Source organism: Telmatherina bonti (genome assembly GCF_933228915.1).
Source record: "Telmatherina bonti genome assembly, chromosome: 3".
Lineage (NCBI taxonomy): Eukaryota > Metazoa > Chordata > Actinopteri > Atheriniformes > Telmatherinidae > Telmatherina > Telmatherina bonti.
The window spans coordinates 14,352,096-14,369,980 of NC_136621.1; the positions used below are offsets into that span (position 1 = coordinate 14,352,096).

Here is a 17,885-nt window from a genome sequence, read left to right on the forward strand (position 1 = left end):
AACTCACAAAATACAGCCAGAAATGCTTTGACTTAAACATAAGTTTGTATATTTCGCAGCGTTTAAAACTGGAGCCGCTATGAAGATTGTATCCTAAACCCTAAACAACATGATGTAAACACCACACGTGGAAGATGGTCATTAGGTTTGTTTTGTTTGTTTGTCTTGTCAAAACATTGAAGCAAGCAGAATGATGGTCTGGGCCTACTGTGTTCAACAGTAAATTTACTTTGGCAAGATGTGCTTTATAGATATAATCTCATAAATATTCTGGATTCTTATTTTATTTTTCTATTTATTTTGAATAAGTGTTTGTATTACAGAATTTGCATAGTACTGCTGGACCTAATATATATATATGTATATATATATATATATATATATATATATATATATATATATATATATATATATATATATATATATATATATATATATATATGTATATATATATGTATATATACATATATATGTATATATACATATATATATATATATATATATATATATATATATATATATATATATATATATATATATATATATATATATATATATACACATATATATGTATATATACACGTATATATACGTATATATATATATGTATATATATTGTATATATACATATTGTATATAGATATATATATATATTGTCATTGGACACAGTCTTAGTGTACATTACTAATGTGCATGTAGAAGCTCAGCTCCAAACAAACTCTGCAGTTCATGCCAGACTACATCTCTGCAACATGGAGCAGGAGCCTAAGCAGCGTATGAAGCAGCCAATATTACAGATCTTAACGGATCTGTAGCAAGATCTTATGGACACTCCTTCATGATGAAGTATGTGAGATTGCTGCGTAGGACTTGGTGGTTGATGGTATCAAATGCTTTCCTGAAATCAAGAAACACTGCTCCTACATATGGATAGTCATCCAACAAACGCTTGACCTTTTCAGTCAGCAGTTAGCTGATTCAGTTGAGTGGTGAGTTTGAAACTCAACTGCATTTGATATAATGGTGGGAACCCTTGATCAGATCAACTGATTTTGTTATGGCGTGGTGGTTTCATGTGTTTTCTCAGTTCTGGTTTCCTCTTTTATTTTGTAGTTTTTCCTGTTTAGGCAAGGCAAGTTTATTTATATAGTACCATTCATGTACAAGACAATTCAAAGTACTTTGAATGAAACATTAAAAGTCTTACAGATGGTTTAAAAAAAAAAAAAAAAAAAAGCATAAAAGAGAACACAAATAGCAAAATCACAATAACCTTGTCTCTGTTCAATAGTTCACCTGGGTTCATTTAAGTTTATCCATTTCACCTGTGTCCTGTGTTCTTTTCATTAAAGCAATGTAATGAAATGAAAAAGTTAAAGATGACTTGAATTATATCATAATATCCATGAAAAAAATGTATATAAAAAAAGCATAGCAAAAGAACATGGATTTAAATTTGTACTACAGAATTAATATCTGAAAATGGGAAAAGGGTGAATCTAAGGAAGGCCTAACAGCTTATTCACCTCTTTCAAAGATATTCATGATTTCAAGTGTATGTCAAAATAAAGAGATACAAAACATTAAAAAAAAAAAAAAGAAAAAAAAAGTCTTCATTAGACTCATCTGACCTGACAATTCAGAGGCTTCATCCTTCCAGCATGGCAAAGCGGAGAGAAAGAGAATAAAGAAAAGCTTTTCTTTTTATACTAGGCTCTTAGAATAAACATGGAGTACAACCTTATTTGGTAAAGTCATTTACTCTTCTGATTTTCTGTTTCCAACTGAAGACAAAAGGTTCAATTTATCTTAGTCATGTACAAAGTACAATATCTCTTTCCTGGAGGGGCTTGTGGTTTGTGCTGGTGCCTCCATCTGGGTTCAGATAAGGTGCTGGTGGTTTGGCAAACTTTCAGGTCTAAGGCCAGTTTGTGACCTCTCGCTTGTTGGCTGACCTTTTCCACTGAAGCGTTGCCAAATAGGCACCATTTCTCTCTCTCTCTATCTTCATGTATGCAGTTGTCTTGTAAGCATCCTATAAACACTTTCACATAGTAAATGATTTTCCAAGTCACAAAATAAGCACAAGAGTAAGTAATAACATAATGAAATAGTAAATAATAACTTGAAAATGCTAAGCATATGAAAATGGCTAAAAAGCAAAATAAGTTTTGATAAAAAGTGGAGAAATGTCTAAAATTTTTAATACAGGTTCCATTCAACATTGACTTTATCTGTTGGTTTTTAATCCTTTGTGCCAAATACATTTTTGTGTTTGGTTTCAGACGCGCCTTGTCCTAAGCTCATTTCCAATTGCATACAGCTGGTATTAACAGTCCGGTTTTAGCCAGCTCTCTCTGAGTTTCCCGGCATTATCGCTAGTATTCCTCAGTTGCTTTTGTCTTCTTCCACAACCACAATGTTACCAGGTATTTCCTTGAATTTATTACTCACCTGCATTCTTTCATCTCATCACCTCACAGCACACATACTGTTTTGCTGGTGGAGTCTTTTTTGCTATCCTATCTGGCTGCACATGTACTCAAACTCAGCTGTAATAATTTGCCAAAGACTGAAACACTTTAATCAACACAACCAAGTGAAAAGGGGTAAGTGATGTATTAGTGTGTCACAGTTTTTCCCGAGGCAGTCAACGGAGAGCAGGGTTTCCAGAAACTGTCCTTTTTGTGGATAGTTTGCTGCTTTTGGGTTAATCAAGCAGAAACCTTGAGCAGGCACTGACAGCTGCAGGTGGACGATATGTGGGGGTTGTTGAGAGTGACAGCTTGACAGATGTGAACAGAGAGCTGAGCTGAAAGGTGAAGCCGTCAGTTTATCTCTTCATCTGCATTCCTGCTGTTGTCCCTGGTCTAAATTAATGAAAAATAATGGAAACAAGATAAATAAACTTATTTTGAAAGAAGTTTAGCCTTGCTCCAAATGACAGCACGAAGAGCTCGGTCACCTCCTGCTCCTCTGTGTAGAAAAGAACCCATAAATGTGATTTCTGATGAGGAGGCCTCATTCAAACGAAGTGTGATTCAGTAGCTTGGAGGCAGATGCAGCTGGATGGTTGTATCTCTCATGTGGCTTGCAGCGCCTCGGTTTTCCTCTGGTAGATCTGAAGTAGATTCAGGATCTCAGCTTAGACTGCTGTCCTTGCACTGGAATTTAAGATATACCAGTCAAAAGTTTGGACACACTTCCCTATTAAATCTAATGGGAAAGTGGGTTCAAACTTTTGACTAGGATTGTATTTTAACTCTGTTACCAGAAAATTAGTGTCTTTCTCATTCAACAGTTTCAAAAGGTGGTAATGTCGGGATCAACGTGAAGTCTACAGTCAGTCTTTAGCATTTCACTCCCATCAGATGTTCTCACTGCTTTATGCATGTACGCGTCCTAAATGTACAGTTTATAAGTTGAAATAAAAGAAAGTTTAACGAAATTCTTTGAAAAATATGCAGCAGGAAACCAGAAGTTGTGTCATTCAGAGAATTTTATTTCCACCGTCAGCTTTTAGCCTTTCCTAACAAACAGGCACGGTATCGATTTAAACGGATCTTTCAGAAATTACTGGCATAAATAAGTCCAGTATCGAGTCCAGTACAGAATACATATTAAATCAGAATACAAATCTTTGTCAATTCAGGGAATATAAAAATATTTCTACACAGAAATACACTCTACAATTGACCTGCAATTGTAGCATAATAGAAAAAAAAAAAAAAAAAACGTTTTAACAATGACTCATTTTACTGCTCTCAGTAGCAAACGGTATGTTTTACTCCTTTTGAAGGCACCTGGAACAGTAGTTAAGGCAATAGTTAGTTACATAAAATGCTCTTTTTATGTGTAATCTAACCTCCAACATCCAAACGTCTCACCTCCTTCAACACTGCACACTCTAACATCCAGTATAAACAGGGTTTTGCTGATCTTTGCCAGTCTGCACATGTGTGAGTGAAACAGCAGCGTGGTCAGAGTCAACCCAAACCGGCTGCTGGTTCATAAGAAAAATCTAAAATCACTTATTTCTTCTCCCTGCTTCCACTCAGACATGCTAAAATCTATCTACAAAACATACACCTGCAGGCACCGTAAAGACGTTTGCTCTCTATTCAACTTGAAGGCAGTTTCCGTTCTGCATGACGGCCGGGATGCAGAGGTTCAGATTCGGCACTTTCCGGTAGACGAAGTGGAAAACCTGTGTGAGCGGCCGGCTGTGGAGCTCAGCTTTGATTCGCTGGGGGTGTGTGTCCGGAGCAAGCTGCTGGCTGGTGTCCTTGTGGACCAGGAAGAGTGCATAGTTCTCCGGGTCGGAGATCTTGAATTTGTAAGCGCAGAGTGAGCAGACCTCTTCTGTGGTTGTGTATGGGTGCACCAACATGGTTTTGGCTGTGCAGCCGGAGCCCACTTCCTGCAGGGCGACTCGGAGGAAGTTCTACAAAGAGAAAAATCATAAATTAACAAAACAAAACAGAACAAAAAAACTCCTCCACAATGAATGAAAAACAAATGAATGAAAAATGAATAAACCAGACGGGTTCACATGCAAGGTGTTGCAAGCTGTCATTCCACTAGAGGGTGCTCTCTGCTACAGTCGCAGCTCCTCACATCCAGATCCACATGCTTCCATGTTAGTATCAGGGGTTGTAGCAACTAATAATGTAATAATGGCAAATAACATAATAATCTTCGGTTATTTTAAATAGAAAAAAGCCAATAGCATAATAACTGTCAATAATGCAATTATGTTTTTGAGGCAGTTATGTAATGTTTGTCCTTCCAGCTTGTCTCGCTGAAGGTATCATCCTCCTGATGCAACCCTGTGCATTTATCCGGGCTACGGACTGGGCCTCAGAGAACAAGCGGCAGTGTAGGGAAGCAGGACTGGAACCGCAGACCGTCAGGTCACAAGACAAGCAGCCCCACCACCTGACCTGCTGACCTCCTTTTAGCCAACAATTTCATAAGTAACAATATTGTTTTGGGTTTTTTTTTTCTTTTTACTGGCCTTCGGAAAAACTTGCAGTTGATAATGTATTGAGAGATAAAGATTTTTTTGCAGTTGTGGTGCAGTTTGCTCACCAAAAATAGGTACGATTGCATCATTGGTAAGTTATTAACCTATTAGCCATAACGCAGCCTGAATTATTAGATTACTGGTTGCTACATGCCTGGCAACATTTTGATCTACATCGATTCAATGATCTGCAATCCAGCAGCATGAAATATCAACCAAACATCGGTACAGTAATCATATGTGAGATGGATTGAAGAAAGAGTGTGTGTTTGCACACGTGACATTTTACTTTTGTTTGTGATCTGAAATGAATGGATGTTATTGTGTTAAATCAACAGGTGACGCTGCCTCAGAACCATCTCTGCCTCCTGAATTGGATCAATTGCGATGGTTTTGTGGCAGAGATAGTTAAATCGGCAAACTGTGAATCATTACCCACTGAATCGATATATCGTGATGGTTAGCAGTACCGCTCCTTTTCAGGGACGTGGGCGAGAGCGCAGCATCTTCATGCACCTTTCCATTGCAAGAGGTCGGATTTATTTTGGAAATGGTACAACTTAGACTCACAGCCTGGATGCTCAAGGTGGGCTCAGGTCAGGCGTGATACCTGAAAGTCGTCCACAGACGGCACTGAACGCTGGGCAGTTCGCCGGCGGTGCCACTGGTGCAGCGTGTTCCTGGCCTCGGAGCTCAGCACCCGGGCTGCCTGCTCCTCCTGGAAGTTCTTGATCAGGGCCATGGCTCCGTAGGCGCTGGTCAGGTAGTAGCCTCCTAAAGGAAAAAGAGAGAAAAAAAACACGGGGGAGTTTTCAGCTACATTTTGTGGTCAAATGTTTCAGAAGTGAAACGAAGTCTCTCATATTGAGTGTCTGGCGTAAAGCTAACGTGCCAGGTGGATTAACACCGACTGGAAAGAATTTCACTCAGGGAGGGAGCGGCTTCTGAACCGGCTCCAAACCATTCAGATCAAACACTGACAGGAATTTCCAACCCTGCACATCAAGACGTTTCCTTCCTCTGGGTCACATTTGATCAATTTTCCTCACGGAGCCGTCTGGCTCCACTCAGCTCAGCTCAAACGCTCACAGTAAAATTGCCACTTACTTGCTAACAAGTGACCAAGATCACACTTCATGAGGATGTTTTCAATAGTTTCAGGCTGAATTTTGACCAATTTAAAGTAAAAGGAAGAGTACTGAAACACTTTAGGCCTGGAAAACAGAAAACAGTGAAAGTTTTTCTTAACATCTCTGAATAAAACAGGAAAAAAGCTGAAACTAAATGTTTGACCCCCCCCCCAAAAGTAACTCTAAAATTCAGACTTTTGGTTTAAATACAACACAAGTACAGAGCTGGAGCCCCAAACGCTGATTTTGTTGCACAAACTGATAATAAACAACACAACACATACTCTACACTACTCACATCAGTGGTTTTTTTTTTTCCTAAATCTCTCACTGCAGTCACACCACAAGAAAACTGAGATGATGTCAATACTAGTCATGTCTCTATTCTTCAGCTTCCATGACACTCTAAACACACGTTTGTTAATATTATTTATTCCAGCAGTTTCTGGTGTTGTACATTCAACCTCAACACATGCTTATGTGAAGTTATGTCAGTTTAACATAATGCAACACATCTGCCGTGTAGGAAAGCATGGATTTGACAGGAGAAATTTAGGGATAAAAAAAGAAAAAGGTCTTAATGAATAACAATCCACCAAAGTTCATGCAGCTAAAAAACTGTAACAACTCTGAAAAAGTTCCTGAAGGCACTCATTGAGACTGGGTAGCTTCAGTCAGAGGCTTCTTCATCTCTGCTTCTTTTCAGTTGTATTTAAAGTTTAACTTAAAGCATCCATTCATCATTGTAATGCATAAGTATTACTCTTATTGAACCCCTTCATCACAAGATCTACTTTTTCTCCTCCTGTCTGGAACGACACACTGAAACCAAGTTATGTATATCTTCACAACAAAATCTTAGTCTCAAAAGAAAACTGAGCAGTGATATTACTACAAAAGTGTAATAACCAAAAAAATATACAGAAGAGCAGGTAAATGGCTATCTCAGAAAAGAAAACCACATTACTTTCACATTGCTAGAAGCCCAGTTCTTCTAGGAACAAGTAAAGTAATGTCTGATGAGGAACTGTGCAAAAGTAGAAGCTACAAAAATAACCTGAGCAGTTTTACTGGTACTTTTATAGATGTGTTACACACTTAAATATCTCAGAAAGCCATCAGCTGTTATAATCAACAGAGTCTCTGCTTTCATCGGACACCGTGTTTCTGAAGTTTGCTTGAAGTGGAGAAATTACCAGCAGCTGTAAAGCGGACAGTGCTGTTCTCATGTTTTTGTTATGTATATATATGCGCTTGGGGTTTGAACGGTGTTTGCTTTGGATACCAGTACTTGATAGTCTTCTACCTGTATCTCTGTCATGTTTGTGTTCCACATGCTAGCATTTCTGCTTCATAGTATCCGCAAACATGTTCTGTACTGCGTGTATCCCACGCTGACCTCCTGTACAGAGCGCCCTAAGTTAAGTATTTATAACATCTTTCTGATTCTGTTTTATTTCTATGCTGTTACTTTATCTTAACTTAGCTTATCTTAGCTTATCTTAACTTAGCTTAACGTAGCTTAACTTAGCTTATCTTAACTTAGCTTAGCTTAGCTTAGTTTAGCTTAGCTTAGCTTAGCATAGAGACTAAATCCAGTCAGTTTGGTTCTGGTCAAAGTCCAGAAAAACGCCGACTGACATCTTCAAAGCGCAATCAGAAACATGTTAAACGATGTGTTTCTAAATGGAATTGTAAAAAAGACAACTGGTTCTGGAGACTGGCTCTGATAGAAGTTTCTTTTCCTGATTCTCCTCCCCAACGTCTAGTCGTCGCAGCTCAGGATGGAGAATTGAATTAATTAGAAACTCGATTCCATTGTGTGTTTTCTTTGCTTGGAAATTATTCTTAAAACTGGTTTGTATCAAAACAGTTTATATAAATTGGACTAATGTGGACAATATAAGGAATTTGTGCTAACTGGTCCACAGTGATTGGATCGAATTGGACGGTTTCTGTAAAAGTGCTTTGAGAAGACCGCTGAGCAGATGGACAGGACCTACCTTCTCCTTGAAGCAGAGACGGATCCAGCAGCTCCATCATGTACTGGATCTCTGTGTCCAGCCGTGGCATATCACACTGGGCCACCACGTAAGTCAGCATGGGCAGGAAGTCATCGGCCCCGTACATCCTCCCTGGAAGGAAGCAGACCGGATGCAGAGCGTTATGTAGGAGTGGCGGTCATGCAGGTCAGACACAGGGTGGAAAAGTCGACAGTGTGAGTCTGCCATGGAAGATGAGGGCGAAAACCAAATCTGGTCTTTCTGTACCTGAGTTATCCTGCATGATGGTGTAGATGAGTTTACACACTCGCAGCAGCAGCGACACCTTTTTGTCAGGGGAATACATTTTCCTCATGTTTAGGAACTTGTGGCGAATTTTCTCAATAGCTACAGAGTCGGGGGGCACGGCCCCGTCCACCCCCAGATCCTGGGGTTTCTTCATCTTCGCCAGGGCCAAGTTCTCCTTGAGCTGCTGCCAAGCTCCACTGCTCACCTGCAGCAGGGATTAAAAGGAATTACAAGAGATTACTGATCAGTCATTTCATGTCTTAACACCTCTCACATACCGGGGTGGATCCGTCCGGACTCACCTGGAAGTCGTGCAGAGCCACCTCAATCATGCTCTTCAGAGGCTTCAGGACACATTTGTGCATGGCTCTCTCCAGAACCTGGTCTGCAAAGGATAAAGGCAGCACACACAAATACACACTTGATAAGAAACAAGCTCACACATGCAGTTTTTTTTTTTTTTTTTTTTTTTTTGGAGATGAGTAACTTTTCCTCTGAATGACTGTTGGGCAACGTCGGCACATTTCCAGCAAAACTAAACTGAAGCCGTCCCATCACTTACTGAAAATATTGTACCTTCAGCAGTTCCAGCACAAAAGATGTATCACTCACACACTTCGCCACCGCAGATGACAAAACCCACAACGGATCAAAAATCCTGAAACTCAAACTTTCGAAACTCAAACGAGATGAAGCTTCTCATCATCGTTCTCAAATGCAATTTAAACTTTTCTTAATTAAATTGTAAATAATTTTATATCATACATAAAAATGGCTTTTCTAGTAAGGGCAAAAGTTTTTTTTTTTTTTTTTTAGCATAATTGATATATATATATATATATATATATATATATATATATATATATATATATATATATATATATATATATGTATGTATATGTATATATGTGTGTTATTTTGCCATTTTTTCTCTATTTCAGTTTTGTCTTTTACTTTTTTATCAAGCGGTGAAGTTTCTCTTCACCTCTGATTAAACAAACAAAGCTGCTAATCTTGACACAGTGATGTAAGACTACAAATTTTAAACTAACTACATCCCAATATATATGGACCAAAGTGCTGTTAAAGGCCACAAAAAGTTTAAAAAATATTAAATGTAAAAGAAAAAGTCATTAAAAGAAAGATGCCATCATTTGACGTTATGATTGTGATGGATTAGGGGCAATCTTACAGAGAAATGTAAAACTAAAGCAGCATTTCAGTGGTTAGACAGAAAAATCTATTGTAACTTGATTACATATGACGTTTTTCTTTATTTGATTCAGTTTTCTTTTCATTTCAATTTAAACGTTAGTATAAAAAAGTTGAGTAATAATGGTCTCATGATCTAAAAAAAAAAAAGGTCAGTATTTCTCATGAAGGTTATGAGCAATCTTTCTTCGTTTTAAAGTCACATATTATAAGTCATCTTCATGCTGAATCGTCTAACTGTGACTGTCGGCTTGGAGTTTAACACTGTTGAAAATTCTCATCCAAACTTCCACAGCGGGGAAGGCAAAACCCAGAAACTTCTACCATGAAATAAATGAACAACTACCATGAACAACATCTTTAAACAATGACTTGTTGACACTGGAGGTGTTAAAGAAATAAAAACCAAATAAATGCTTCATCCGTCCTGATGGAGAAGCGATGATGCAGGAACAGTCCGTCTGTACTACTTCCATAGGAGTTAAGAGAGTCACTAGCAACCAGGTTCTGCCTATCAATACACAGATTAATAACTTATTTTTATGAGTTCCTCTATAAAAGCTGAAGTTTAATTAGCATGTGACCTTAAAGCAGGTGTTGCTGCTCATCAATCTGAGGATGGGATCAGACCCTGCAACTCTTCTAGAAACTGTAAAAACAAACTCAACAACTACATCTCAAACTCCCACGTTCATGACAGTTCGTTTAGAAAACGACAGGAAGTGGGGATTGTTTGGAAACGTTGCAGGAGAAAGCCGCTTCTCGCTAAAAACAACATGGCAGCACGACTCAGGTTAGCAAAGCTGCATCCGTACAAACTACAAGACTTCTGGAACAATGTTCTTTACTGAAGAGGAGCAGCTTGGTTAGAAGGCAAAGCAGCATGTTTGGTGATAACCAAACACATTAAGTCAACAAAAATACATCACACCAGCTGCCAAACACGATGGCGGAGGGATGATGATCTGGGCTTGTCCCGCAGCTACAGGACCTGGACACCCTGCAGTTACTCAACGGATCACAAACTCCTCTGGATGCCAAAGTATTTTAGAGTCAAATGGGAGTCCATCTAGCTATTGGCAGAGCTACAACAGAATAGCACAAAAGAAAGAAAGAAAAATGCTGCTAATCTCAATCAAGTGAAGCTCCACTGAAAGAAGAAAATCTCTGTACAACCATCTGAGAGGCTACAGGAAACCATTACACCAGTACAAGCTGTTTAATCATGATGTGAATGAAGTTTTCCACAAACTGCTTCGGCATTTTAGTTTAGTTTTTGTTAGATGAATCAACCGCATGTTGTGTGTTCATGTGAAGTTGTATTTATTCAACTGTAAGAACTGGTCAAACTCTATGGGTTTTTTTTATTGTCATTATCATCTAATGTGTCATTTATAGGAACTGCATCTCGTTTTCTTTCACAACCAACAACTAAACCTGTATTTAACACTAAAACCTCAAACAGGTTACATATTTACTATTACAATAAAGTCAGTTAAAGTGTAGCTGGTTTGTTAGAGCCTGACCTTTGGTTGCACCAACATGCCCAAGTATTTTACCAGACTAGAACCAGTTCTGAGTATCTACACCTAAAAAATGCTCCATTAGTATCTCATACACACACATACAGGCTTCATATGCAGGCTGCTGAACTGACACAGTGGTGTTTTATTGTTTGCTGGTTAGACTGACACAAGCATCCATTCTCCACCATTCCAGCCTCCAGGCAAAGTTTATGCCATGTTTATGCTAATAACCATCCATATTTTGCAACAGCATTGAGGTGGATGGGCATCACGCTCTGATGGAGATTTTTTTATGCTGAGTCAGAAGAAAGCGGAATTAATGAGCATAAATCGTAACATCACAACGGTCCTCCTCATGTCTGACCAAGTGTGGTAGATTTATTCCACGTGTGTCAAACATATTTTAGTTCAGTAGCCACATAAAGCACAACCTTATCCCTGGTGGGCCCCACCAGTTAAATAGCAGCCTAATAGAAAAACTCCCTGGTCCCTGTTAGTTTCACTGGTATTTTGCCTCAGTTTAGCATGATTATCATTTACTATGTTAATTTTTAAATATGCATTCAATAAATTGAACATGTATACATTGTTTTTAGTTTACATTTTTAGTTTACATTTAGTTTACAAAAATACATAGAAATTTATTATATTTAACTAAATTTCAAATTTAGTAACTTTTTAAGTAAATTTGTTAACTTCATATAACAATTCATTTTTAAGTTTATTATATACACTATATTTTTATCTAAAATTTATTTTTATTGAAAATGTATTTACTTTATTTTATTTTAAAGCCATCTATTTTATACCTGCGTATTTCAATGCAAGGTCTTGAGGGGCTGCAGTGTACCTAAGCAACTACCGGCCAAAATATTTGTATTAATTTATATATTTTATTTTTTAAAACATATTTTATTTATTTTACAGATGGTACGTTCACATATTCACTGATACATGCACTCATACATGAGCTTACAAATCAGGGAAAGATCAACATCACTAAACATTTCACAGTGAAATTTACAATATTTCACAGCATGATTTCAGGAATTTTCAAGCTTTATAAGTTGTTTTAAATGCACATATGTACATTTCCACATCTGTATAGTAATCCTGACCTGAACCGACTCAAACAGAAATTAAATCCATTGATTAAAAAAAATACACAAGTTATCTCCCTGCCTTGAAAATGTCTTTTATTTAGACATTAAAAAATATAACCTACATAAACAAATGAAGAACTGCAGTTACATCTACAAAAAAAAGCACTTAATATCTTTTAAGTTATTTTCACATTCATTTAATTATCCATTTAATGAGCCAGACTGGACGCTCTGGCGAGCTGGTTTTGCTCCCCGCCTTGGTCCATATGTTTAACATCTATGGTTTGTTTGTTATTTATCGCGGCTATAAGAACACACACATGACAGCAAACTGAATGTATTTACAGCCCTCCTCGTTCACCTCCTCCACTGCAAGCTCGTCTGTAACATAAACAAATCTAAACTTCTCCTTTGAGATGTTTTTCCACAGAGCTTAAACTCCACAGATGCCTAACAGCCCACTGAAGAGCCTCGTCGTGTGAACAGAACCTCCAACTTTAAGCTCAGGCTCCACCTTCAGCATCCTGCCTGTTGCATCTCTACATGTCTCCACCGTGTCCCTGTGCAGAGGGAACATCTGTATGAGTGGATCTGTGGTCAGAATAGACCACTCCTCTGTCTGGGAACAAGGCTTTGCTGTTATTGTTTTACAATGAACAAGGGATGCGAGCTGTGTGCAAACACACACTCACATATTCATGCAAAGCGAGTTGGTTTTAGTTCACAACAACAGACTGTCCCTTTTCCTCATTAGATCATCTGGTACCGTGTCAGTTTGTGACCTTAAAATAAAATAAAAATAACAGCTTTTTTCTGATTATGACGATAAACAACCATTTTACTTCACTGTAGAGGGAATTTGTTGTATTTCTTTTGTCATTGTGACGAATGTGGCACTTCTGTAGCGCTAATAAGCACATAACACTCAAAGCTTCAGCAGTTTTAAACGTTTCTCTTTCAAGGTTGCTCAGTTTAGTGCTGCAGATGTGGAATATGAGAATGCTTGAGAGTAAATGTTGTTTTTATAGAGGGATATTTTTAACTCAGTGGAGCCTTGATAACAGTTATAGACAGCTTTGATAACAAGGCAGTTTGATGAGATTATTCTGAGCGGTCAAAACTATAAAAGCTGCAGATAAGATGAATTTGCAACTGAACTCATTCAAAGACAATTGGAAAAAAAAAATCTAGGATGTAATTAATTTTTTTTTCTCCATGCATATAAAGCTCTTGATGCTCCATTGCATATCAAAGATCTTATAGTTCTATATATTCTTAACACAGCATTTCCCTCTCAGACTGCAGGTTTACTGGTGGTTTCCAGAGTTTCCAAGAGTACGATGGGAGGAAGAGCATCATGTTGAAACACCTCCTTGTTTGGGTTCAAGAAGCAGACACCCTCTCAACCTTTAGGATTAGACTTAAAAGTTTCCTTTTTGATAAATCTTATAGTTAGGGGTGGTTTAGCCATCCCCCTAGTTATGCCGCCATCAGACTGCTGAGGGACGTCCCATGATGCACCAGACACTTCCTTTCCTCTCTCTGCTCCTTATCTTCAATGTAAAAACTTGTGACACTATCGGCATCATTAACCGATGTCTACTCCGGTCTCCCTGGTCTTAAAGTAGTCTTGCTTTGTTGGTGTCTCTTCCATGTCCTCTCCACCCCAACCCGTTGAGACGGATGACCACCTTCCCTGAGCCGCGTTCTGCCAGAGGTTTTTCCTTCCTGGTAAAAGGGAGTTTTCTCGTTTAAACTGGCGCACCATGCATGATCAGGATGGAGGCCTGAATCAAAGTCAAGATTTAATGCAATCCGTTGGTTTTCCTATTATTTATTATGAACTGGCTTGTATGAATACTGACTGGATGAGAATGAATTGGCTCAAACTGATTATATGTAAAGTGCCTTTAGATGAAGGCACTAGAAGAATTGGTGCTATATAAATAAAGCTAAATTGAACTGAAATGGAGACGAGTCAAACCTGCCAGCAGTCTGGACTTTCCACCAGTATAACACATCTGAAGAACTATTAAAGTTAAATTTAGCAACGAGGTCTGGACTCGTGAGACTATTGAGAATGGGACAACCTAAAACTCCAGCAACTGGTCTCCTCACTTTCCAGATGTTTCCAGTTAAAAGACGAGGGGATGCTACACAATGCTAACATCACCTTGGAACTACTCTTTACAGGTCAAGTAAATTCAAGATCAGCGTTTTCTGTTTTTTTTTATTCACATTTTTGCTAAAACTCCCAACAGTTTTAGAGATGTGGTTGGAGAAAAGCTGATTCACACATCTCTCTGCAGTGGACTTTATTTCTCCTAACGTGGTGTGCTTCTAGGTCCAACAAATAAATGACCAAAAAGTGGATCATACTACACCAGTTCTGAAATCTCTACACTGATTTCCTGTCCATGAAAGAGCTGGATTTCAAATAAAGCTGCTAGTTTATAAAATGTTGACTGGTTTATGGCTCTTCCTGCGTGTTACCAGCTTTACTCTGATAAACAGATTTTATTTGTTTCCACAGATGCATCGATACCACTTTTTCTTTCCAGTGCAAAAACCTGCTTTTTAGCACCTGCCATTACCAAGTACCGATACCAGTACAAATAAATTACATTTTACTGGTGAAGAGATTGTAGACCAGACAGAGTGGTTTGCTGTGTTAGATGCTGCAGCCATTGTCTAAACGTAAGGCTTGAAAACTGTCAGAAACTTCATAAATAATGATAAAGTGATTCTTGTTGGATCAGATTGTTGTGAAAAAGCACAAACATGCCCAAAATAAGCTTCTCTGACCAAAACGATGCCAATATCAGTGATATGTTATGTTATGTTATCAGTAGTAACTTTGTTGTTTATATGTTAAAGAAATGAACATGTAAATTCAACATTCATCTCTTTGCATTAACTTGTTGACTTTGAAAGCTGCAGTTTATTCACATCGAATTGGGTTTTGTTGTCTTGGAACGATGAATTCCGGCTAGATGCACATCGTATCAGAAATAAGTTAGTTAAAGCTAAACACACTGACGCTGCTTTAAGTTTTTAAGCACTTATTATGTAAAGCAATCTCTAAAAATCCTCCTTTTAAATCCTTTTAAAATGTAAATAATTTTTCCATTTTATTTATTACTTCAAAGTGAAGAGTTAAAAAAGAAAACCAAAAGGAAAACTCCCCTCTTTTCACTATTTTTGTCATTATTTTTTTTTAACTCTTAATGCTTCAATCTATTTTAAATACTCTTTGCTTCGACATATTTAATTTTCCCTGTAAAAACTATCAATAACATTGTTGTTAGTTTGTCCCGTATAAATAAGGACTGTTTTATGTTCTCATACTGTTGGTATAAATTTGCTTTTCTTGGTTCGAACGAACATTTAAGTAAAATCTCTTCCCTTCAGATTCAGCCTCAGCTGCAGTGTGAAATCCTGCCAGCGAGCACAAGCCAAGAATAAATCAGTCGGCACAGCACACTGGCATTTCTGTTACCCAACACCCGTATTGAGGCAGACAAATATGGAAATCACCATCTACAGGTTTGGTTTCCACGATAATGTCGTGGAAACCAACTCAGGGAACATGGCAGCGGAAGAAACTCCAGTTTTACTTCTCAAATGTGAAGGAATGAAAACAGGTAGAGAACTGAATCTGGAATCAGAAGTAGGATATGGCTCAAACACCACACAAATGCCTACACCTCAATGTGGAAATGCTTCACCAAGTCAGGAGGCAGCAGGCCACCAGCAGATCTCAGAGCAAAGCCAAGAGACTCACCGATCTGGTCCTCCGGTATGAGGGACTCGATGGGAGGATCGAGCTCTGAGCTCTGACGCAGGTACGCCTTCATCTGGGTCATAAACTGCCTGAGAGTCTGCAGAAAGTCTTCTCCTGACGTGTGACAGCTTCGATTCTCCTGAACGAAGCTGATGTAGTCCTGAACCAGTGAGCCGAAGTAGGAGCTCTTGTCCCGGGAAAGCTCGGCAATCCGTTTTACGGTCCGCCTCTCCGGCGTCATGAGGGAGCTGAGCATGCCGCTCATCTTGCTGAAGCGTCCCTTCAGAGCCCGTGGCAGGATGAAGGATCCCCCGCTCAGGCTCACGCCGACCCTTCGCCTCCGAGATTTGAAAGAGGGACGGAGGCGCATTTCCAGATCTGCCTCTAGGCCCACGCCATAGTCCTCCTCCTCTTCCTCTTCGCCGTCTTCGTCCTCTTCGCTGCTGTCGTCCACCGGGTCTTGGTGGTTGAGGTGTTGAGATGGGCTCGGAGGAAGACCCAGAGAGAACCCAGGAGACTGTGAATAATCCAGAGAGTCAGAGGAGGAAGTGGACATGCTCATGTCACTGAGCCGCTGGCGTCCCCGCTCGTGAGGAGCTGACGGACTTGTGGCGCTCTGCTCCGGCGAGGGGTCAGCAGGGACGGCGGCTGGCGGCTGGCAGGTTGGAAGCTTGGCACGGGACAGGGCTTTGGCGATGGTTTCATCATCCAGAGCGATATGACAGCGGTGGGCTTCCAGGTCGGGCCTTTTGGGCCGCGGCGGCGGGTTTAAGGACGTGGTGCTTTTGGGCGGGCTGCTCGGCTTACTGCCCATTGATGGCGGAGCGGGGGCTGGGCGCCGGCTGGACTGCTGCTGCCTTGCGGCTGCAGCCTCTGGCATGCTCTTGGGTTTGGCGGTGGTTGCTGGAGGTCCAGGTGGAGGCGGTGCAGGCCGGCGGCGTGGCATTGAGCGGGGAGGAGGGGGGCGAGGAGGAGGGGGGCGGGATTTACCGTTGAGTTTGATCTGGTCAACGTGGTGGTCGCTGTTCTGGCTGCTGCTCAGCGGCTTCGACTCACCCGCATTCTCACCGTCGGGCAGCGGAGGCGGGGGGTCCTCACAGATTTGGTTGGGATGTGTCTGCAGGAAGAGGGGGTTCACGAAGCACAGGGGGCCGCTGGGATATCTGCTCTCCAGGTGAAAGGAAGGTGGAGGAGTGTGGGGCTGTAAGGTCGGAGGTGCGCTGTCGCACTGAGTCCCGGTATGACGCCGCTGCGACCCTTCGACCTCCCTGTTCCTGTTAGTCCGCTGGGGGCTGAGGGTCCGGCTCAGACGGCAACAAGGCTGGGGGGAGGAGCGCCGCTGACTGCACAGGACTGAGTCCCAGAAGCCTGTAAAACACACACACACACACAGAAACAAACATTAACAAAAGCTCTAAAACAGCAGCTGCTACATGAATTCAGTGACGGAGAGGATCAGAGGAGGAAACCCACTCTCGGCTTCTTCTCACCAACGATTTAAACGTCTCCTCAAGCTTTTCAGAGTTTCCTTTTTCCAATCTGTCGCAGAAATGCAGCGGACGTGTGTTTGCTCTGATTCACTGGCTGCCGACACACACTCAGACACACAGAGAGAGAGTTGCCCATGCTAATGACAGAGTGGGAGGGCACTAAACACACCACAGAGCACACAGTTCCAGTTCCACCACTCCCTTCTTCCTCCTCTGTTATTTCCCTGAAGCTTCCATGAATGACTGCTTTTCAGATCCTTTTGTTTACCTAAACCGTGAGCTCAAAGCTCCAATCCAGCGGTTCCATCACAGTCTGAAGAAGA

At 40.1% G+C, this 17,885-nt stretch overlaps 1 protein-coding gene across 2 annotated transcripts in view; it reads right to left on the reverse strand.

Moving 5' to 3' along the window:
* Positions 1–3,543: 3,543 nt before the first annotated feature.
* LOC306774461 (ras and Rab interactor 2-like) overlaps positions 3,544–17,885 on the reverse strand; it is a 61,220-nt gene continuing 46,878 nt past the window's right edge. Inside the window, exons 8-13 of one of the 2 annotated variants that reach the window (XM_079264500.1) lie at positions 16,073–17,440; positions 8,750–8,832; positions 8,427–8,652; positions 8,160–8,291; positions 5,637–5,800; positions 3,544–4,444 (exon numbers count right to left, since the gene is read on the reverse strand). In XM_079264500.1, coding sequence (XP_079120626.1) covers positions 4,118–4,444; positions 5,637–5,800; positions 8,160–8,291; positions 8,427–8,652; positions 8,750–8,832; positions 16,073–17,440 — 2,300 coding nt within the window. In that variant the 3' untranslated portion in view covers positions 3,544–4,117. Of the gene's footprint in view, positions 4,445–5,596; positions 5,801–8,159; positions 8,292–8,426; positions 8,653–8,749; positions 8,833–16,072; positions 17,441–17,885 lie in introns of both variants that reach the window. The other variant, XM_079264501.1, reaches the window with a different exon arrangement.